Source organism: Girardinichthys multiradiatus, chromosome 11 (genome assembly GCF_021462225.1).
Source record: "Girardinichthys multiradiatus isolate DD_20200921_A chromosome 11, DD_fGirMul_XY1, whole genome shotgun sequence".
In the NCBI taxonomy this organism is placed as follows: Eukaryota; Metazoa; Chordata; class Actinopteri; order Cyprinodontiformes; family Goodeidae; genus Girardinichthys; species Girardinichthys multiradiatus.
In genome coordinates, this window is record NC_061804.1 from 34,943,712 (window position 1) to 34,967,123 (window position 23,412).

At 39.0% G+C, this 23,412-nt stretch overlaps 1 protein-coding gene across 8 annotated transcripts in view; it reads right to left on the bottom strand.

The window, feature by feature from the left end:
- Nucleotides 1-23,412, bottom strand: part of phldb1a (pleckstrin homology-like domain, family B, member 1a) — a 65,482-nt gene that overhangs the window by 39,477 nt on the left and 2,593 nt on the right. For 4 of the 8 annotated variants that reach the window (XM_047379261.1, XM_047379256.1, XM_047379260.1 and 1 more), the window contains exons 1-8: nucleotides 19,758-19,906; nucleotides 17,009-17,107; nucleotides 13,821-13,944; nucleotides 11,502-11,672; nucleotides 7,846-7,971; nucleotides 4,872-5,902; nucleotides 406-633; nucleotides 185-316 (exon numbers count right to left, since the gene is read on the bottom strand). In XM_047379261.1, the coding sequence (XP_047235217.1) occupies nucleotides 185-316; nucleotides 406-633; nucleotides 4,872-5,902; nucleotides 7,846-7,971; nucleotides 11,502-11,672; nucleotides 13,821-13,944; nucleotides 17,009-17,107; nucleotides 19,758-19,760 (1,914 nt within the window). In that variant the 5' untranslated portion in view covers nucleotides 19,761-19,906. Of the gene's footprint in view, nucleotides 1-184; nucleotides 317-405; nucleotides 634-4,871; nucleotides 5,903-7,845; nucleotides 7,972-8,252; nucleotides 8,456-11,501; nucleotides 11,673-13,820; nucleotides 13,945-17,008; nucleotides 17,108-19,757; nucleotides 19,908-23,412 lie in introns of those variants that run through there. The other 4 variants (XM_047379263.1, XM_047379257.1, XM_047379258.1 and 1 more) reach the window with 4 other exon arrangements.

Here is a 23,412-nt window from a genome sequence, read left to right on the forward strand (position 1 = left end):
CCTTGAATTCCTGGAATGAGAATGCATAGGTTAGAGATATTCCACAGTGCATTCAAACTAGTACAAAACTGACTGTAAAAAGCTCTGACTAATTGTGACAGTCATGCTAAAAAGGACCACATCTGACCTAAAATGTGCATTTATGAGAGCCTGTAGAAAGGGCCATATGTGTGCATCTGCTGACCTCCTGTTTGGTCTCTTGCAGCTGATGCTCCAGTTCTCCTACTCTGTGCTTCAAGTTGTCAACCCGAACCAGGACGCGTTTCCTCTCCTCCTCCAGGTAGACCTGCTCCTGTCCACCAAACAGCTCTTCACACTAAGTGCAGATTTTTGTTTTTGTTTTTATTGATTGTTAAAATCCAGATATTTACAGTGGCATGAAGACAATGTATGGATGTATTTTACCTCTTGATGTGTGCTCTCTGTACTGCTGGACTCCTCTCTCTGCATTTCCTCATCATTTTCTCCCTCCCTTTGAGCTCGGTCTGTTCCCATAAGAGATAACCTCCCCCCTGAATCTGAGCCGACTACTCTAACACTCCCAGGCAGCCCACTCCTCACCAGCTCTGCATCATTGTCTTGCTGATTAAACTCCGCACATAGATTCAGGATGGTCTCCAGTCTTTGTCGCTCCTGTAGGAGAGACGGGAGACGTGAACAGGCTGTCCAATATTCCAGATCACACTGAGGATTAACCACATTTGTCCTTGGCTGACATTGTCCGTTTTAGGCAGCTGTCACTTAACCACAGGCACGGGACATATGCAACCTGATAGTAGGTCCTCTCTCAGGAGGGGCCCTACAGTGAAACCTGGAAGGGGGAGTTATGCAGGAAAACAAAATCAGACAGGCTGTGCAAACAAAAACAGGAGAGGTTTAGTTTTAGTGTGATAGGGTAGTGTGATTTGACATAATATATTATTGTTTTAAATAACCATGTTTATTTTAAAAGGTATAGGTGACAAAAAATGTTTATCTCATAGCAGGAATTTTGTAGGGCTCTTGAGCTTGAATGAAAACTAATGCAACTTTCTCTAACATCTTTTAACATCTTTGGGCCTGATTCACAAAAGGTCTGTGGTGCTTTTGCACCCACAAAATGAGTTGTAATTTATTCATAAAATTCTCACAAAATAAGCCTGTCCCCTCAAAGTGCAAAACAGTCAGCATCTCTGCATTAAAATGAGGCCTTATGTGTGTAGTCAGTCAGTCAGTAATTTTCTACCGCTTCTTCCATAGTGGGTCGCAGGGGAGCAGTCTATGGGCGGGAAGCGGGGTACACCCTGGACAGGTTGCCAGTCCATTACAGCCTTATATGTACATTTAGAGAAAAACAAACCAAATCTTTTCAATTTTCCAAAATCAGCACTGATTGCAATAAGCAATTATTTAAAGATGTTATGTTTATGTAGCAACATATTTAAGTTTTGGGAATGAGGCGCAGGTATTAAGCAGCTGACATTTGCATTAAAACAAGCAGATATTTGTGATTTGATTAAATGTTTTACTTCGTTAACTGAATAAATTAGTTATAGTAGAGGAGATCAGGGCAACACAAATAAACTCTGATACACTGGATTATCCTATTTCATATGCTGTGGTTGGATATGTAATGCTGACATTAAAAACTCATTTCTTTTCTTTTGGTTATTCTCTTTACTCTAGCTATGAAACAAATGATGATATTTATTTTTAAAGTTTAGAAATAACAACAAGTGCAAATTTGGATGAAAAACAATAACAGTCTTGTTCATGTGTGCTGACTCGTTACAGAGAACAGAGGCCCAGATCCAGGGATTTTATCTTGCTTAAAGGAAATCCTTTCTTTGTCTCTCTCTGGAGGTCAAGAGTATTTACGTTTTGGGTGCTTAAAATTAGGGAACCTGCTGTAAAACTCCTAATTATTGTTTACCCCTTGTCAGCTGCTTTACTATGACAGGAACATCCCCTTTCAATTCAAATGTTTTGTCTTATTTTGTAAGAATTTGAGGTATACTTTATATTTTATGATGTGGCTTCATTTTTATTTAATCATGTAACAGTTACATGTTTTTACATTTAAGATTAGCTAACAATGACACATAACTAGTCGTTTTAATCCAGTCTCACTGGAGTATTTTTGAGCATGGTCAGGCTGTTAAAGGTCACACCACAGCATCTAAACTGGATTTAAGTCCAGACTTTAAATAGGAAACTCCTCTGAATGGCCGAAAAAGGCCATTCAGAGGAGGACATGGTGGTGTATTTGAGATCACTGTCCTGGTGCATGACCCAAGTGTGAGTTAAGAATTACAAACTGATGACTGAATATTGTCCTTAAGGATTTACTGGTAAAAAACAGAATTCCAGGTTATCGAATATAGCACGTGCTCCAGGTCCTGAAGAAGCAAAGCAGCCCCAGATCATCACCCTACCACCACCATTTTCAACTGTTTAAAAGAGTTCCTCTTTTTTCCTAACACTTATTGTTATGTAAGGAGTAAGGCTGGACAGCATTAAAGGCTTTGTGCAATAATTCAATGGCCTGAGCAGGATCTGATCCAGTGCAAAAAAAACTGTGTCATCAGCATAAAAATGCTAATTAGCATTTTTATAGATATTTAGATATTTGATTCATATTTTCACAGATATTGTCTACATTATAAGCCTATGTAGACAATATCTGTGCTAAACATGCCAAACATTAAGGACAAATGCTCACCGACCATTTTATTAAGCACAGCTTGCTAGAAACACATAGCTGCTGCAGATTTGTCGGCTGCAGATCCATGATGCAAATTTATCGTTCCAGCACATTAAAAATGTGATCTGTTTGATTGAGATCTGGTTACTGTGGATGTTACTGGAGGAAAGTAGTCCACTTACTGTCATGTTCAACAAAGCAGTCTCAGATCATTTTAGCTTTGTGACATTGTGCATTATCCTTGCTGGAATCAACTACCAGAAGATGGGCCCAGTGTGGTTAAAATGGATGGATAAGGTCATCAGCATTGCTTAGGTAGGCTGTGGTGTTTAAACGATGTTCAGTTACTACTAAGACACATGGTGTGCTAAGATATTTCCCACACATAACACCACAACCACCAACTTGAACAGTTGATTAAAAACAGATTTAGTTGTTGCCACTGCATTTTAAAAGGCACTGAAATTAGAAAACTCTTCATCAGGCAACACAGACAGAACAAACATGCACAACTAAAACAGAATGTTACAAAAGTGCTTAAGTATTATGTTAAAAATCACAAAGACCTATAAAAGGTGCTTTATGCAATAGAATTGCATAAAAACATAACAAAAGAAAAGAGCTAAGTGAGAGATAGGGTAGATTCCGTGTTTGTTAATTGTTCTGATGGCTGTTTGGTAAAAACTGTTTCTGAGGGTGGATGCGCATGTTCTGGCAGCACTGTAATGGTTTTCAGAAGTAGTAGTTGAAATAGATGATGCCCAGGATAGGTGGGGTCCTTAATTATGTTTTGTGCTCTCCTTAATTACTTTATTCAGAGCCTTTATGTCTGCAGCTGTGCAGCCTGATTACCACAATGAAATGAAGTAAGTGATACATTCCCGGATGGATTCTGGCTTTCATGTTTTTTACAGTAGGTTTGGCATCTCAAAAATAGTATTCTGCATATACCTTGTTTGTAGCAAGTTGTTATTTGAGTTATTGCTGCCTGTTTTTCTTATTCTCCTCCGACCTTTGGCATGATCAGCAGTTTCTAACATATTCAGACTAGCCCGTCAGGGATCAACAACAGCACCATGTTCAAAATTCCTTAAATACCCTTTCTTCACCATTCTGATGGTCAACGTGAACTTAGGCAAGTCATGCCTAAAATGCATGGAGTTGGTGCCATGTGATTGGCTGATTTGCCTTTTGTGTAACCAGATAATTGAAAAGGGGTACTTAGTAAGCTGGCTGGTCAGTAAGTTTACTATTGTTTTTTTCTTTGTTTTTTTGGACCTTGAAACATTCTTCGGACATGTAGTATATAGTGCCTGCAGTGACCACCCACCCCTGTGATCATTTCAGCTGTTAGTGGCCAGAACTGGGTGGGAGCTGAATTGCCATTTGGAGGGTGATGAGAAAAGAGTGAGTGCTTGAGTAAAGATAAATAACAACCATGAAGTCTATAATCTAGTGTGGGAATGAAGAACAAGGAGTCCCACGAGAAAGGGAGGCAGCTTTGAAAGTAGATGCCACTCATCTTTCCGGTAAATATAGTGTTGGGCAACAACCAGCCGCACTCTCTACGCTGTACCCCAAGACGTCCATAAGAATGTTCCCCCAGTGTCACCAAGGCCACATGGGCCGTCAATGCTAGCAATGTTCGGAGAAGAGATTAATTACTGGCTGAGTGCCAGAGAATTTGGAGAAGATATGAGGGCAGACTGCCATGCTAGAAGTCACTGAGCCTCTTCACTGAACTGTATTTATCTCATTTACAAACTTGTTCATTTGGGTAAATTTGTCCTGTGGTGTAACTAACTAACCAATAAGATAGATGAAATGCTGAACATATTTTCATATGAAGCAATGATTGGCATATTTTCAAAGCCTCTCTGTCTGAAGGTTTGTGGCAGATAATGGCGAGAAATTACAGATGAAAAGCCAACCAAAAAGACACGAGAGCTGCCTACACTGTGCTTAGCAACCGTTTCATTAAAAAATGTCCTGCCTTTAGTGTCTTTTTTCTGGGTTTATTCCCCAAACACCAAAAACAGAGATGAATGCACAGAAAAGTACAGATATCATCTATCCTCTCAAGCTAAAGCTCAACAACACATGGCGCCTTAGAGATCAAACTCTAACTGTTTAGATGTGGCTCAAGCATAGAACAGAATCTAAATCTTATCACATTCTGATTGCTTACCATTTTTTCCATTTCCTGCTCCTTCAGCCTTTCCTCTCTCTGCCACCGATGGTACTCCAGCAACTCGTCCTCATTATCGCTGATCTCAGAGATACTGTTTTTGCGTTCCCTGGTATATGGTTTTGTAGGATTCCCTTCCTTGCTGGAGGATCCTTTCGCACTCATGCAGGCCGTCTTCCGTTCGTTACAAGGGCTTGCCAGAGGAGACAAACCAGATACTGAACCCAGGCCTGATATGATGCCAGTTGCTGGTCCAGGCCGTAACAGTCTGCTCTCTGACTGCTTTTCCAGCCCAGAGAGAGATGATGGGTTTTGTGCATTTATGGCCCTCATGGCCTCTGCTTTTAATGGTGCTGAAAGTTTGCGTTGGCCCAGGGGGCTTTGAGGCACTCCGTGTGATCCTGGAGTCTCCATGTAGGACACAAAGGGGCTGACCCGAGGAACTTCCCTAAGGTTGGTGGAGTCAGTCATCCTATGAGGGACATCAGCATCAGAGAGAGGCTGACCCAGCTCTCGCATTGGGCTGTGCGATCTTGTCTGAAAAGAGGAACATCTTAGTTGAGGGCTGGATGGAGCAGTGCGGGAAAGTTTGACGGAGGAGGGTTTGTGACTAATGCTTGAATTTTCCGATACTCTGACATGGAGCTTGGGGCTTGATGTTGTCTCTTTCCCCACATTTCTAAGAAGATTTGGGCTCTCCTGGGTTTTCTGAGTCCCACCAGTACCACTCAAAGCCAAAGAGCGTGAGTTCCGTGGATAAGGAACAGGTACTGCAAGGGGTTCATTGGTGACCTTCTGAGTCATAGAGATGCTCCTGTTGTTTTCTTGAATGAAACTGTCTGGCGTAGTGCCGGTTTTTCCATTTGACGTGTCTAAAACAGCTGGTTGACAAGACTGTTCACCAAACCCAGATAATGACGACGGTGGTTTCAGTTTGAGGGAGTCCTGCAGAGTTTTTGTCATTCCATTTAGTTTATTGTCTTTGTTGTCTGAGAAAGACTTGTGGCTTCCATTTAAGACACTGTGGGAGTCTGCAGAGGGAGACAGAAACATTTGTCCATGAGCATTCCTGTGAAGTAAAGGTAGAGGACAGTTGTAAAAACACACACAACTAAACACACAATGTGGGGCATCTGTCCTGTTTACCCACACCACATATAGGTCAGGTCTGGGGCAAAGGCGGGTAGTTTTGTTTGTTTTATAAAACTTGTTCAAGCCCACAGTGTCAGTGAGAGATTTACTGACACTTATCATGGGCATGGAAGTCAGAATAACTTAGGCCTTTTCTAGAAGCATTTGAACAGTTTTCTTTTCAGAAACAAATAACTTTAATGGTTTTCAAAAACTAAATTGTGTGCACACATTTTAATTTATTGTGAATTTTTTCTAATTCATAGAATTAGAAGAGGTTTAAATATATACATGCATTCCTACTGATACTTGGATTACTGATAGCAATTTACAAAGAAAACACACTATTTGTAGCCATGAGAAAAGTATTCTGGTATAATTCTGGCTGTAGATTTAACCACTATTCTTGGCAAAATTGGTAAAGTCAATTTATAGTGGTTGATCTCTGGAATAGACCTGGTTTTACAGCATAGACCACAAATTTTTTAATCATTTTTGGCATAACTGGGACCACTAATTCTCAAGCCTATCATAAATTGGAAGATGCTTGCACACCAGTGTTGCCATTAAAAACATAAATAAACTTAGTTACAGGGTACCAACCAAGAAAAAAAGCCTTTGCTTAAAACTCAACACAAATAAGCTTGACTAAAATTTGAAGCTGCCTTTGGAAAAAAAGATTTATGGTCAGATGAGACGAAGAGAAAAATTATTTGGCCTCAATGACAAAGTTTGTTTTGAGGACATAAGGCAAGGTCAAGCATGACGGTGGCACCATGCTGCCGGAGATACTAGTGCACTGCACAAAATAGAAGGAATAATAAAAAAGAGGACTACCTCTGAATTCTTCATTTGAACTCTATGAACATCTGGAGAGTTACATTGGACAGAACTGAGTCTTACAACAATTAATCCCAAACACACTAAAACTGGTTTTGTTTTGGCTAAAGCAGCTTTGGGCTTCTGGAATGACCCAGCGCTCAACTCTATTGAAAATATATAGATATGTTTAGAGGCTATGGCTTTTCATGGCTACAAAAAGCTTAAAATGTGTCTTTAAAAGTCATCTGAAGTGCTCGGGATGCTCCTTACAGATGTCGGAAACCTATAGGGATACACAGCAGCTAAATATAAAAATGCAGCCATTGAACTAATTTAAAGCGGACAAATTCAGGGCTTCGTCAGGAAAGACTGTGCTATACACTATGGACAGGGTGCGGTGGCCATTACTGTGCAGGCGCTGACAGCCAAACTAATAAGGTCACAGGAGAATGGGTTCTAAATATCACAGGCGGGCAGTGGGCCAGAATGAGCTTATATTCACAGTGAAAGCATACAAATAGCAGGACGCAACGATTACGATGAAGTCACCACACTGAGAGAACATGTAGATGAAATAGTTCACAATGTAGGCCACTGATAATTAGATTTTCTTTTTTTTTAATTCCATCAGGTTTAATAATATTTTAAATCACAGTCAGAACAAAAAATACAATAATGATAATACTAAATAGATGGAAAAGTCTCAAGTCTCTTTTATTTTGCAATTTCAAAGTTGAAGGTCCTAGCTTATATTTACCTGTAAACCAAACAGGAACAAGTTGTAAGATTGCTGTTTAACACAAGGGGGTACCTATTGACTTTTTCAGTACAAAAGAAGGAATCTGAAGTAGTTTATGTGCCAAGGGCATTTGCTCTGCCCAGAATAGCTGAAGTGGCAAAAACATTTGTACACATAGTTGTTAAAGGACGGTTATTTCTGGATTATAGGATCAGTTTAGAATGGTGCTGGATTTAGAAGATGGGAATTTGTTTGTGGCTTTTTTGTTTTTTGTTTTTTTACCAGAAGGTAGTGGTTTGACTGTGTTCACTCTGAGGCTCCCTGAAGGCAGCATACTCCTCATCCTCTGAGCCTCCTCAGGATGGTTGAAGCGGAAGAAAGCAGACTGACCAAAACACAGCATGCACCCTGCCAGGAAACACAAGCACATTTAGACAGGTATCAACAACATATTAGCTGAATTCCAAAAGTTTATTAGTAATGATATTTTAAAACAGCATGGCTTTCACAACACTATGCATTTGCCTGGGTTTAGAGAAAAACACGTTGACTTATTTGAATGTTTAACACACATACACACATACATATAGCATACAGTTTAGCTTTCAGTCATTAGTGATTTATTTATCTTCCAAAACACTTCTTAAATAAATTCAACTTAACCCTAAAAAGACAGTAAGCCAAATTACCTCCTTATGACTTCATTGCATTTTTACTCTCTTTGTATCCTGAAAGTCACATTCAGAAGCTTCGTTTCCAGTTGTATTTTTTCCAGAGCAGGTTTAAATTTATCTTGAAATGTCCCCCATTCGCAAGCTCTTGCTTGAAATGTGATAATTGTCTTTTAAATTAGGTACCAAGTTTGATATATTCTTGTTGAGCAGCTGCTGCCTCCACACACACATGCCGGCTTCGAATGACATTCTGTTCTTGCTGCTGGACTGGGTTTAATGGAGAGGGGGCGGAGAGGGTGGGACTGCTCATTGTTTCAGTGCCAGTGAGAAGTTTACGCAGTTTAAATGCATCATCATGGACACATTCTCTCTTAAGGGTGAAATGATTATACATCAAGAAAAAAATACATTTTAAACCAAAGACTATGGACACAGGTTTAAATTTATGGTAATGTTTTTTGCGGCACTAGAAGCCTTTATTTTTCAACAGTAGGTAGACAAGAAATAGGGCAAAGAGAGGGGGAGATATTTGGCAAAGGTCACCAGGTCTGGGACTCGAACCCAGGACAGCCGCATCGAGGAATATAGCCTCGGCACATGGTCGCACACTTAACCCCTACACCAACAGCACCACACCAGAATTCTTGGTAAATTTTATCAAAATAGTTACTGGTACACATGGGTACAGGCTGGGTAAATGTCAAGTAGCCAACTGCAGAGAATCTTTACACTTTTAGTAGCCGTCAACAAGCTGCTAGTACAATGCTGGCTGAATTGTTGACAACCCTCCCATCACAAATAATAGAGTGCATTAAAACGGGTTGATTCCTGTTCAAACAACTAATTCAATCAACCTAACATCTAGCTGTTAGGTTGATGTATTTAGAGGTATAACTCCTTCATTGATTAATCCACTTTGTGTGATAAACCAATAACCATGGCAGCAAAATAGTCCCAACGCATAAAGCCACCACCACACTTGACAGTTGGTATGGAGTTTAAACAAAAATTCAACATGGAAGACTGACCACCCCGCCACGTCCAATCACTCATCACTGACTGCTCCAATCAACGGTAGGTCCGCACTGCTCCTCAGCCAATCATCTCCCAGGGCATCACTTTAAAAGACCCTCTGCATGGAAAACACCGGTCTTCTGCTGAGCTTCGACCCTCCTCCACCCCTTCTCCACCATAGGCTCCCAACTCCTTCCATACCAAGGCCTATGCCACCACCAGGATCGGATCCCAGGGGGGAAGATGTACCTAATCATAATCCTAAGATGTTTATTCAAACCTACATCATCCTCAGCATTTACGTCTTCCCGCCAAATAAATAATCTTTCATTAATAAATTATTGAACCGTCTTCTTGTTGTTTCTCCGTTATGTGAGTCTTTCCAGGTTGAAATGATGTTTTATAGTTTATGATAATTGTTTTACTACTCCAAACACACTAAATCAATTAGTGCGGCCAAATAGCTAAATCTTTTCACAGTGTGTGTCTTTTCTGTCCATAGAATTACTTTTTTTTCCCAGAAGGCATTTGAAGAGTCTTTGCATACAGCTGCCAGTTTCAGTGGTGCTTGAAGTCATTGATGTTGGTGCAGAGGATTTTTGGTCGGTAACCTCTAACTCCATGTGAAGTCAGACTGGCTTCATCATGGACAGTGACACTCATGACACTCACACTGGTGTGCCAGCAGTTTTCAGTTTATGAAAAGCTTAAACCTTGGTGGACTCCTCTTCCAAACATATTCCCTGTCATCAAGACCAAAGCTCAATCTTTGTTACATCTGACCCTAAAACTTTTATCTTGAATATATTTTGCATGCCAGTGTGGGTAGCTACGAATTTCTGTCAAGCCAAAGGTTTAGATTTTAGAGCAGACTCTTCTGTCTTGGTCTTGGTCTTCTTTCTTGCCTCTAGTATTATTATAAGGCTGCAAGACAGTGGTGTCCCAAGGTGGTTAGAGGTGGAAACACCTGACCTCAGGAAACAGCTCCAATTCCCCAGGGAGATAGTAAATACACCAGCCGGCCAGACCTAACTATGTAGTCAGAACCATGCAAGACCATTTTGCTGGTGGAGCTCACTGTCCCGTGGAAGGAGAGGATGGAGGTTACCAGCCACTAAAGTGTCTCAAACATACACACCTGGCAGTAGAGTGCAGGGAGGCAGGCTGGAAAGCCATCACATGCCCTGTCAAAGTGGAATGTAGAGGCTTCGTCGGCGCCTCAACTGTTTGCCTGATCCATGATATGTGACGTACAGGAGCAGTGTGTCAGAAAGCCACTAAACAACTGGCTGAGAAAGGGCAGAGACAGACAGCTTCTGGCTGTTGCTGAGGAGGAAGTATAAGAGCTTGGGTATGAGTAACACCTAGGGCATCAGCAGGGGTTGGCAGGGAGAAATCCCTGCCATCGCTCCACCACCATGAGATGTACTGGGGTTAAATGAGCGAAAAATGACTGGTGGTCCTCAGCTGATGACCCTTTTGTGCCCACAAAGCTGTGTCAGGCAGCAATGCCCAGCAGGTAGACAATCAACCTATATCATCATATGTTGGTTGCCTCCCCTTCAGTTCATGGTGAAGTTACATTTTCTTTAGTTTGAACAATGGCACTGGCAAGCCAGAATATTCAGCCTTATAATCAGCTTGCACCTTGGTGGTTTCTTTCGTCTAAAGGTGGCACCTTGTCAACAGGACATTGATCACGAACACACAATTAAACTAGCTTTAGAATGGGTATAGCAGGCTAACATTGAGCTCAATCCAATTAAAAATTAATGGACTATGTTTAAAAGCCAGCTAGAAAACCAACACACTTTAATGAGCTAGCCTAGTTCTGCCAAAACAAGTTGTCAAATATACAGACAGGATTTTGCCATAAAATTTTTACAGGTTGCAAAACCTGTAAGGGTGTATACATTTAAACATACATTTGAGCCTGTATATGTAATATTGACTCAGTTTAGATTAGAGGAAACTAAATTCAAGCTTATTTCCCCAAATCTTGTTTTTAAAATTCATCGAAGTTGTTTGCTGTGTCATTCCCTCCTCAGAATGGCTCAAAGGCATCATTAAGAAGGAAAGTTTAATGACATCATGCCTATAAAGAGTATATTTAGACTTCTGACCAGCACTGTAAGATAGCATTTTACTGAAAGGACTGAGATTTCTTTTTGCTAAATGATGTCGTTGCCAATCTTGCTTAAAGTGAAACAATGAACATGTATCTAATTTTTTTATCCTTAAAATTCCTACCTTGTGTTAGGCGATAGGGTTTGGTGATGGGAATCCCATCCACAGAGCACTGGTTTCCACATGGGTACAAAGTGATGTTCCCTGCTTGGTTTTCAATGTAGCAGTGCTGAGGTGCGATGCCTGGGCCCTGCAGGGAGATATCTGTCCCATCACTGCCAAGGGTGGTTCTCCCTGAAAAAATAAAAAATAATTTAGCTACTTCCTGGAGAGCTATAAGAACCTGAATGCCTCTGAGAAATATTCTTAGGTTTTGTAGGTCGAAAGCCAGAAAGCCTAGGCCAACAGGGTGTCAGAAGTCAAGTCCACATGGGCAGAGTCAAAAATGCCATCTGTGAAAATGTTATGCAACATGTGGAAAAACCTTCAAAAGACACATTTAGTCTGACAAAAAGTTCCTGATGAGAAACAAATAAACTATGTGATTTATATACTGTATTTAATTATCAGATGAACTATTCAGTGAAATGCAAAGGTATTCATTTGCCTATAAGTTTTCCACATTGTCTCACATTGCAACCAAAAACTTCAATCTATTTCATTTTCATTAAATGTCATTGACCAATTCAAAGTAGTGCATAATGTAAAGCTTAAGGGAAAACGTTTACTTGATTTTTGTTTTTTATTTAAAAAAATAACCAAAACTAACACTACACATTTGTCAGGGTTTGGACTTTTTGGACTTTGCTTTTGGTTATGTGTTTTTGTTTACCTTTAGCTAGATGTTTCTTATTTGTGTTTTGTATTCATCTTAGTTGTGGTTTTCTGTTTCGGTTATCTTCTGCCCCCCAGTGTGCTCTCCTCGCTCCTAGTTCCCTTGGCGTTGCTTTCCTGTTTATTTTCTTAGAATGGTTTCCTCATTATTATTATTATTATTATTATTATTATTATTATTATTATTTATCATAGTTCCCTGGTCACCTTCCACTCTCTTATTTATTAGTTACTTTTCTGTTACTCCTCTCGTCATTTGTTTTCTCCTTTTAGTTATTACTTGGTTTAAGTTCCCTTTATTTTCCAGTTCTTCTTAGCTTTGTTCCTCTTGTTCATCTTTGTTCTCCAGCCTCTCCTTTATAGGTTAGCTTTAGTTATTGTTTACTTTTATTCTAGTCGTTTCCTCTGCTTCATTCTTAGTTTTGTTCTATCAGTGTTGGTTTAGGTTTTTTTACTTTTGTAGTCAGGGTTTCCTCATGGTTTCTGTTTTGCTAAGTGCTTAGGTTGTTGTGTTCCCTCCAGTTTCTCAGTTTCCTTCAGTTCATGTTTATCCTTGATTCTTATGCTTTATTTTTATCTTGGTTTATAGTTTCATTTAGGTCTGCTTACTGTCTTGTCTTTAGTCCCTTTCCCGAGCTTTAGTTTTATTAGGTTCACCTGCTCCCTCTGCCTCCCTGCCTCCTTGTCTCACCTGTTCTTAGTTCCTTTGATTACCTGCCTTTGTTCTCCATCTGTATATTAGTTGGTTTTGTTTCATTGTCCTTTGCTGGTTCCTCTCGTTTCACAGCTCGGATCGCTACCCTAGACTGTGCCTTGTGTGCCATGTTCTTGCAGAGCCTGCAGATGTAAGTTTTTTGGATTTCAACTCTGGTTATGTCTTGCAGTGATTTTTGTTACGCTTTGTAGTTTTTTTGAATAAAGCTGAAGACTGCTTGAAATGCTGCTGCCAAGTTCTTGCCTGCACTTTGGTCCACCCCAAAACCCCACTGTGAAAGCATTACCTTCAGCATGAACAGGGAAGCTAATGAGAGGTAATTAAAAGATAAATAGAGCTACAAACAGGGCAATCATGGAGGAAAACCTGATAGAGTGGAGGTTCACCTTCCAGCAGTATAATATCCCTAATCTTGTTAGAATGGTTGAAGTTCAGATCTCAATCCAACTGATAATGTGGGACACGTTTTGAAAACTGATGTTCAAAGACCTTATTCCCTTATTCCGACTGATTCAGTTTGAACTAGTTTTTATAGAACTAAATTCTATATTTAGACCACGTTTTTCAGATTTTTATTTGTAACAACAAAAAAGAAAACTATATATCACTTTACCACTTCCAAATTATGCATGACTTTGTGCAGTAAAATACTTTTTAAACGCATTGTAAAACAGAAACAAAAAAAAGAAAACTTGCATAAACTAATAAAGCTCATCAGAAAAGCCTAACACATTACAGGTGATAGGTTTACCTTATTGGCAAAGCTTTAAGTAAATATACATATATAAATGTAAATTTTACATTGAACTTAGTATAGCTGCAATTTTTAAAACAACTTTCAATATTAAATAGCCATAGTATTCTGTTTTACAGAAAAATACCATCCTTTTTACCTTGTAGCAGTGGCAACAGAGTGATGGCTGTGCTCAGGCGTCCACTTCCCAAGCTAACCAGGTGGGGGCGCTCTGCCTGAACTTTCAATGACTTGCCTGTTTCAATCAGGTCTAAAGGAGTATTCTGTCAAAAAAACACAGACACACACACACGAGAAAATAGACACTATTGAACCCTAATCTCTCAGGTTACCTGTAAATATAACCGGTTGGACTTAAATCCAAAAAGTTGTATTTTCCAGAGGAACAGGCAATAAATTGTTATGACAGAAGCAATGAGGTGAAGTGATGTTTGTTTCACTAAAACTAAAACTTCAAGTTTACATGCTTTGTAGAGTGAGTATTGCTCATTATGCCACATAAACGATTGTAGTGAGGATGAGGCGTTCAGAGCCAATTAACAAAGCATAATGATCCTGAAGTACTAGATGTAAAAATACTAAAGATTTAACTTGCAACTAGCCAGGATTTTTTTAAATGCTAATATTTAGCACATACAATACAGATCTACTTAATGGGTGACAAGCTTGATAAACCCTTGTACCCCAGATTAAGTAGATGTGCCACATTTTGACTGGATCTATTTTCCAAAAGTCCCCCTTTGAGAACAGATGTTTCCTTAAAGTTGTTGTAGACTGTAGCTGAGAAGACAACATGCAAGCGTGGGATGAGGTTAAAGTAAACTGTGCATGCCTGCGTCAAGTGGGCAAAATAACATTTCTGTGGAATATCATAGAAACGCACACTTAGAAGTGGAAATACAGCTACAACCAGTGCATTTCTACTAAAACCACAAATGCCTGCCTCACTTGCGTGTGGCAAGCTGATATAACCATCGTTTACCATTCTGTGCACTGTTGTGATCTTTATCATTTCAAGTTTAGGTTAAAGAAAGGAAAACATGAGAGCAATGAGACAGAAACATTTAAACAGCTGCATTTAAATGAGGCATAATTATTCTGAAAGTTTTCTTTAAGGTAGGGCGCAGTAGTTGGAGTTTGTTTATGGTTTTTAGACTACTTTTTAACACTGAAAAGTGGGACCATGTCCAAAATAGCCTCACATTCTTGCACCGTTCTTTCCAAATAACTGGTTATATATAGCTAGATAAATTTGATAATGCAGGATTGTTAAAATATAATAAGAAAAGAAGTTACTACAAATGCATGATACCTGATATAAAAATATTATTGTACATTTTATACACTGAGAAAAGCACAGTGCTCAGTCATCCTGCAGCTGAAAGGTGGAGAATTTAAAACATATTGGTCACACCTTTGTCACCCAATTGCTTTTCCTTGTTTTATTACATAGTGTAGATGTCAAAACTGTGAGGCAAAAGTATAAAGAAAAACAAATTGTGGAATAACTCAAAACATCTTTTATATTTTAGGCTCTTTAAAATACCCCCGCTCCCACCCCCTTTGATTTCTGCTTTGCACTCTCTTGAATTTCACTCAGTAAGCTTCATGAGATAGTCACCTGAAATGGTTTTCCAACAGTCTTAAAAGAGTTCCCAGAGACAGTAATGAAAGTAAAGACACTTTTGACTGGTACTGTAAATACACTCTATTGCCAAAATAATTCGTTCAAATAATTGAAATAAGGTGTTCCAATCACTTCCAAGGCCACAGCTCAATAGAATCAAGCACCTAGGTATGCAGATGGTTTTGCAAGCATTCGTGAAAGAATGGAGCTCAGTGAATTCCAGCACTATACTGTGATGGATGCCATATCAACAAGTCCAGTTGTGAAATTTCCTCTCTCCTAAATATTCCACCTTCAAAAATTATTTTATGTTTTTATTTATTTCGAACAAACAATAATATTTTACACAATTCAACAGCAACAGCTAGAACAATTTATAAAAAATAAAATAAATGACATAAGAGTACGCGCAGATGTCAATTGTCAGACCTCCAAACTTCATGTAGCCTTCAGATTAGCTCAAGAACAGTTCATAGAGAACTTCAGGGAATGGGTTTCCATAGTTGAGCAGCTGCATCCAAGCCATACACCAAGTACAATGCAAAGCATCAGATGCAGTGGTGTAAAGCATGGCGCCACTGGACTCTAGAACAGTGGTGGCGCGTTCTCTAGAGGTACAAATCACACTTCTCCATCTGGCAATTTTGATGGACGAGTCTGTGTTTCGGTTGCCAGGGGAACAGTACTTGTCTGACTACATTCTGCCAAGTGCAAAGTTTAGTGGAGGGGAGATAATGCTGTGGGGATTTTTATTCAGGAGGTGGGCTTGACCCCTTAGTTCCCGTGAAAAGAACTCTGAATGTTTCAGCATGCCAGAAGATTTTGCACAATTCCATGCTCCCAACTTTGTGAGGACAATTTGGAGATGCCCCCTTTCTCTTCCAAAGGTATACACATTATTCCTGTTGGTATATAGCACTGACAGCATATCACCCAATCTCAAGGCATCAGCTCCCTGCATCTTTGCATCTAGACATGGTGAAAATGAATTGCATAAGTTCAAACTAAAGAAACAGGGTTTATTTGACATTGATTGTTGCATCTCTGAGGCTTACACAGAGAACAAAAAAGTGAAAGTTACAATGGCACAAAAATGTCTTGTTGATGTCAGAGGTCAAAACAAAATGATCACATTGGTTAGAGAGGACAGGAGGGCAGCAGTAGCTAGAATAACCATTTGTTACAACCAAGGTATGCAGAATACCATCTCTGAATGCACAACACATTAAACCTTGGAATAAATGGGTTACAGCAGCAGTGGACCTCACCAGGTGCCACTGCTGTCAGCTGAGAACAAGAAATGGAAGCAATAATTCACTCTGGGTCACCAAAGATGAACAGTAATAGTTTGGAAAAATGTTGCCTGATCCAAAAGTGTATATGTGTAATGCTATCATGCCAATGTGGACCAAAATTTCGTAGCAACTTTTTCAGCACCTTGTTAAATCTACGCCATGAAGAACTAAGGACGTTCTGAATGCAAATAACACCTCAACCCTGTACTGGCGAAAAGTACCTAATAAAGTTTCTGGTGAGACTATATTGAAGGTGTTAAAGTAAAATTCATAATGATACAGAACTAAATACACATACATGACTTCATGAATTAGAAAGTGCAAGAAAAGATTAGAAGGATCAAGGCAGCAGATGCTCGTAATTGCATCACATATTATTCAATCAAATCTGTAGAAATAACTCACCTGCAAGACCCGGTGGGTCTGACGCTCATGTTCCACTTTATTCCTCTTCATGCGATCCATGTCGGCTGTACTGTCACAAGAGTCTGACACGTGTAGATCCTAATGCACACACACATTACACACACACAATGTTTCAGGCCATGAATGGGAGCGCTGGGAATACTGCTGAACTACAATGGGAACAGTGCTTTCCTTAGAAACTCTTCTGCCCCAGTTACACACCCATGTGACCAAACCACTACACTAAGGAATTGTTTCTCCAGAACTATGGGCAAAACGACATTGATTCCCACATCCATTTAGGCTTAATTCCCAAAATATTTTGTACTTTAAAGACCAAACACACGAATATTGTAAAATTTCCAGAATGTGGGTTCCATACATTGCAGAGGGAAAGAGCTTTATAGGTCTCGTATACTTCAGGGTTCAGACCAGTGCTTCTGTGGCCATATTGAGTCACTGTGACTCAGATCTTGCAACACAATGTCTGCAAAAGATTAGATTCAGCTGTCTGCTCATCAGACAGGGCAAAAACACATGCCAGGAAAAGCAATGCCTGGTGTGATCATAACCAAGCACAAACGCAGCCCAGATGATCTAACATGTTGTTCTCATAAACGCTTTCATCCTTGTCTTCCACTATCACCACTATCATTTCTGCATCCCTAGAAGCATGGACTAGACACAACAACCCGCAGTTTTTGCTTGTTTTGTCTATAAAGAAGGAAAACTGGCTGTGTCATGTTCGACTCTTTACATTTCAGAGAAGAATTCTACAGCGACATGCAAACGTTTTCAAATCCATAATTCTTTTTCATAATTTGCAACCTTAAAACCACAACCTTCAATGTAATTTTGGGGGATTTTATTTGATGCACCGAAACAAACTGGTGCATAATTGTGAAATGACCAGAAAGGGTTAGATGGTATTTAACATTTTCTCTGAAAGAAAAAAAAGAAAAATGTGATCAATAGTATTTAGTCCCTTTTACACTGATACCCCTCAAATAAACTCCAGTCAGTCAAGGCCTCATAGGTTTGTTAGAGAACAGTAGTGAACAAGCAGCATCATGGAGACCAAGGAACACAGTAGACAGGTCAAGTTTAAAGATGTGGAGAGGTTTAAAACAGAGTTAGATTATAAAACTATATCACAAGCTTTCCACATCTCACAGAGCAGAGCAAAATGAAAAGAATGGTTCAACTGCAAACCTACAAAGACATAGGGTTCCATCCAAACTGACAGGCCAACTAAGGGGAGCATTTTTCAGAGAAGCAGCCAAGAGGCCCATGTTCACTCTGGAGGAGCTGCAGAGATCCACAATTCGGTTGGTAGAATCTGCTGACATGACTAATGTTAGTCATGCACTCCCTAAATCTGGTTTTTATAGAAAAGTGGCATGAAGAAAGCCTGAAGAAGAACTCCTCTTTCCAGTTTGCCACAAGACATGTAGGAAGCACAGAAGAAGGTGCTCTGGTCAGATGCATTTAATATCCAACTTTTTTACCTGCGTGCCAAATGGGTTGTCCGGAGGAGACACCAAGGCTTGCCCTAAACACACTATCCTCACAGTAAAGCATGGTGGTGGCAGCATTGTGCTTTCCTAAAGTGGGGACCAAAAGCCTGGTCATAGTTATTGATAGAAGGATTTATTAAATACAAGGCAAGCCTGAAAGAAAATCTGTCTATGGCTAAAAAATGTCTTTTTTCCTTCCACTTGACAATTATGCATTAACCAGAAATAAGAAAAAGCAAGAAAAATTCCAATAAAATGCATTAACGTTAGTGATTGTAATGTGACAAAATGGAAAATAGTCCAAGAGGTGTGAACAAATTTGAATGTATATTTCGGAGAAAAGCTCTGCCATTCTCCATAGTCTCATATAGAGAATCTTTCATGAGAGGGCTGCGCATTCTATAACAATAAACGCTCTGTTTATTCGTAAGCCATGTCAAATAAATCATCAGACCATTATGTGACTTTCCATAATTGACACAGAACTGGTGCACCAAAAACAAATGAGTTGTCATCACCTATCATTTACAATTACTGCAAAAATAGCCAGAAACCCTCCACAACTTCCGCACTCTAACTTTAATCCGTGGTGCATGAGACAACATGGCATTCAGCTGGCGTCTGATGTCACCCCAGACAAAGCTGCCGGCTGAAACCACACGCATCTTACAATCGTATTGAGTGTGTGAGTCCCAGAGGACCCGGGGACATGGAGAACAGACCGTTCCCTCTGTTCCGTCCTGACACTGGAGCCCTGACGCCTCTGCTGTCAACCCAATGCCTGTCAACACCGGCCCTGTTTGAGACACGCATTCAGACACAGGACCAGAGAGTGGGCAGGGTAATGTGTCCCCTGTCTGCCTGACTCACACATACATGCACACAGTTGCTGCCACAAACCTCAGAGATACAACGTACACACCCAGGCCGGAGAGCTGTTTTAATGCTTGAAAATGCCGGGCCTTGCACAGTAACCTGTCATTATGGAGGCAGTTATGCCCTTCAGAGCTGCCACAAGCTTCTGAAAATAGACACTGCCAGCTACACAGTCTGGACTGCTACTTTTAAATACCTCTGCTGGGAGCAAATGCTGACAAAACAGAGCAGGTTGCACCATTTTAAGTGTTGATCATTCAAATAAAAAAGAGAATTATTTTACACAACTAAGCATAGAGCTGATGCAAAGAATGCTGTTATTATAGTAATTTCTCAAACAGACATGCAGCTCTTACCATCCCTTTACTTTATCAAAGCCCAGACAGCAGTTAGATCCATAGGTTATTTTGAAGAAAATTCATTTCCAAAGCACTTCCCTCATTATACTGTATGTCTTACTCCATGCTGTTTTTTTTTTTATTTCATTCACTCTGTGAGTTTCTCCACTCTTTCCCTCCTCCCAGCTCGTTCTCCTCCCCATCCCGGTGCAAAATTACATCCTATCAGAGTTACGTGCAGCTGGGGGGGGCATTTATCCGCCCTGCCTTCCAAAAACATTCTCAGATTTCCTGTTTATTTATTCCCTTTCTGTATTTAACAGAAGACCCCCTTAAATTAATTACACAATCTAATTTATCATAGGGTCTTTAAAATGTGATGATCCCTACAAGGACTCTTTGTTTAAAATGTCAAATTGTCCAGAGAAGGTTGGGTAGGTGTTAACAGTCTGATCCATGAAGGAAGCAACATTTGAAGCAGGAGTAGGATTTGGACCAGAGCTTTGTCTGGATTACTCCTCTGAGATCTCTATATCTGATATAACAAGAGCATTTCAACTCTGGAAAGGTGTTGAGCAACAGTGTATAACAAACTGACTAAATGAACTGCAATGGAATATAATAAATCCACTCTTCTTAAAACATCTGTGGTGATGGAGTAGAGAAATACTATGTTCCACAGGAAGTGAGCAAACACATATAAGCATCTCTTCAGATGTCCCTCAGGAATGTGATTTGGCCCACTGACAAACACAGAGAAAGTGGATGAGAGTGGGAGAAAGACTCAACTATTGATCTCTGAAGGCTTTTCCCATGGTTAGGGGCCAAGAAGAGGAAGGAGATGGAGGAAATGAAGCAGATAATGACTCAATGAGGAAAAAAAAACAAACACCAGCAGCTAAGTAACAAGTTGGACTGCAGACTCAGAAGTCTGCAGACAGGGTTGAAGATGTGAGTCAGTTGTTCTGTGTGAGGACGTGGAGATCACAGACAGGAGGATGATCATTCACACTGGTAAAATCAACTGTTAAAATTTAACCAATAAAACTGCTGTAACAATATGAATACATTTTTATGTTGACTTTGATCAATATTTGAGTAGAAATTATGTAAGTTTAATAATTAAAAGTATTGGATGACACCATGAACATTAGTCAGAATGATGTTACATAACCCATAGATTAAATCAAACTTTCACACATACCAGTTCATATGAAAGTTGTGTGTAAAGGTTTGAATGAGTTTACATGAAAGCATTTTGGTTGTTTATATAAAATGTTTTTCCAAGTTTATATGGGAGCTTTTGAATAAGTTTACATAAATGGTTTGCATTATTTTCTATGACATTTTCAGTAGTTTACAGGTACATCTCAGTATTAAACATACTTTTAATTAAGACCACAGTTCTGTATTAAATTTCTTTATTGGTCTGATGTAATATTCTGATCTTAAATGTTGTGTTTTCATTAGATGTAAGTGGAAAATTATCATAATTAACAGACATGAAGGCTTAAAAACATCTGTGTGTAATTGATCTGTAAAATGTGTTTTACTTAGTGAACTGAGTTATTGAAAAAAATGACCTTTTCAATAATATTCTAATTTATTTAGAGACACGTGTACATAAAAGGTTTGCTCTAGTTAAATCGTTTACCTAGTTTACATGAAAGGTTTTAATTAAATTAGGTGAGAGTTTTTAACATGAGTGTGTGTGTAAACTAATTCTGAATAGCTGCCCTGGGGACTTCCCAAAAAAAGAAACTTTAAAAAGTTAACGTTTGCTCAAAAATAAATTCAAACAGATTTTTTAAGATCGTACAACACACTGTAATTGTGATACAAGTTTTACATCTACCAAAGTCAGTCAGTCATTTTCTACCGCTTATTCCATAGGGGGTCGCGGGGGAGCTGGTGCCTATCTCCATCCTATGGATATTAAAATTTGTGGGTTTTAGTTTTTTAAATACCTAGAACCAGCTCAAACAGGGAGCTCTGTTGGATTACCTGTTAGCTTTCCACTATTAGGATTTCTTAACTTCTCTAGAAACTCACAGCAATTTATGACATCTGTCCATTAAAGGTAAGGGAACAATAATAATAATAAAAATCATCATGTACCTTCACTTCAACATGTCCAAATTATTCCTTTAGGGATCTGTGCTTATTAAATGTCACATTTACTTGCATGCTAACTTGCTAAAAAGAACAGCGCACACAACAAATGAGAATAATGTATCTAATATCTCAGGTTTATGTAAAGAAATCCGTCCCATGTCTGCCTAGTATTTATTGTCTTTGGAATCAGTTCTGATGATACTCGGATCTTGACAACCAGTGTCTAACAGGAATAAAAATAAAAGAAATATTTGGCTGTAACATTTTAAGTATAAAACCAAGGACTAAAAAGCATCAGAGAGTTAAGGAAGAGAAAGATGATGGACAGAACATCACATGACAATAAATCTTGAGTTTTTTTATTTTCTTATTATTGTCAAAAAAAATGGGAGTTCAGAAATTCCAGTTCTCAGTGCATACAGAAACATTTGTATGTATGCAGACTAAGCCCAGTTTAATCCTGTTATTAAGTATTTGTGTGGTCATAATTGTGTGAGAGAACCTGTGATCATAACAACCACAGTATGTTGGATCATCACTTCTTGGATGACACTGGTATGTTTTGCTCAAAAATCACAGTCTATGTTGCTCTCTGCTATTAGATTTCCCCACTTCTTTAAGCCAGTTTTTCTATAAATTGTTTTTTTCTTGTCTTTTTCAAAAAGGCAAATGTCACCTTTTAATCTATAAAGTATTAAATATATCAAAATTAATCAAAGCCTGTCCTTTGTTGTTTTTCAGAGCAGATCAGTAATTTGATTCGATCAGAATTTAAAAAGCTTTTGCAGTCTTGTCATTGCTATATAAGGAGTGTGACTGCCTTTTCTTTTTTGTAAAAAGATAACTTTTTACAAACATTTTCATGACAAAAATGTTTTTTTCCAGAATGTTGAATGGATATATGACTTCTTTCTAAGAAAATGATAGAGATACCTCCTTTACTGTCCCAAAAGCACAAAATGCTGGTCAAAACTGGAGCAGAAATTACATCTACTTAAATGGTGCCTGAATATCAGGATTTTACATTAGACTTTTGGTCACGAGTGGTCTCAGAGAACAGTCTCCAATATATGGCTCTCATTTCTCCTGACTTCCCTGTTCTTACAGGACAGATTACTACATACATATATACAGTTTCTTATAAACTGAATTTAAGCTGAAGACTTTGCCATCAATACTTTTGTCTTGGGTGGCCATTGTGCTGTACAGATGCTAAAGTTCAGCGTTCCATTCGTGATTTCATCGCTCAGCTTTTGGCAGCATTCTGGCTGCTTTATACTCTCTTTTGCATGTTTTTTTTTTACATATTTGTTATTGTTGGACTTGGAAATTATTATTACCAGTGTATTCATATTGTTTGGGCTTTATTAAATTTGACTTTGTTTACCCTTTATCTTGCATGTCTTATTAATTCAGATAGTGAATGTTTACCTGTGAGAAATCTTAAGTGATATATGTTTAATTTGTACTAACTGATGTTGTTTCTTGAGGTCATTTTACCTGAAAATAGTTATTTCCTTAATTTAAAATTAAAAAATAACTGTTGCTGATAGAATAT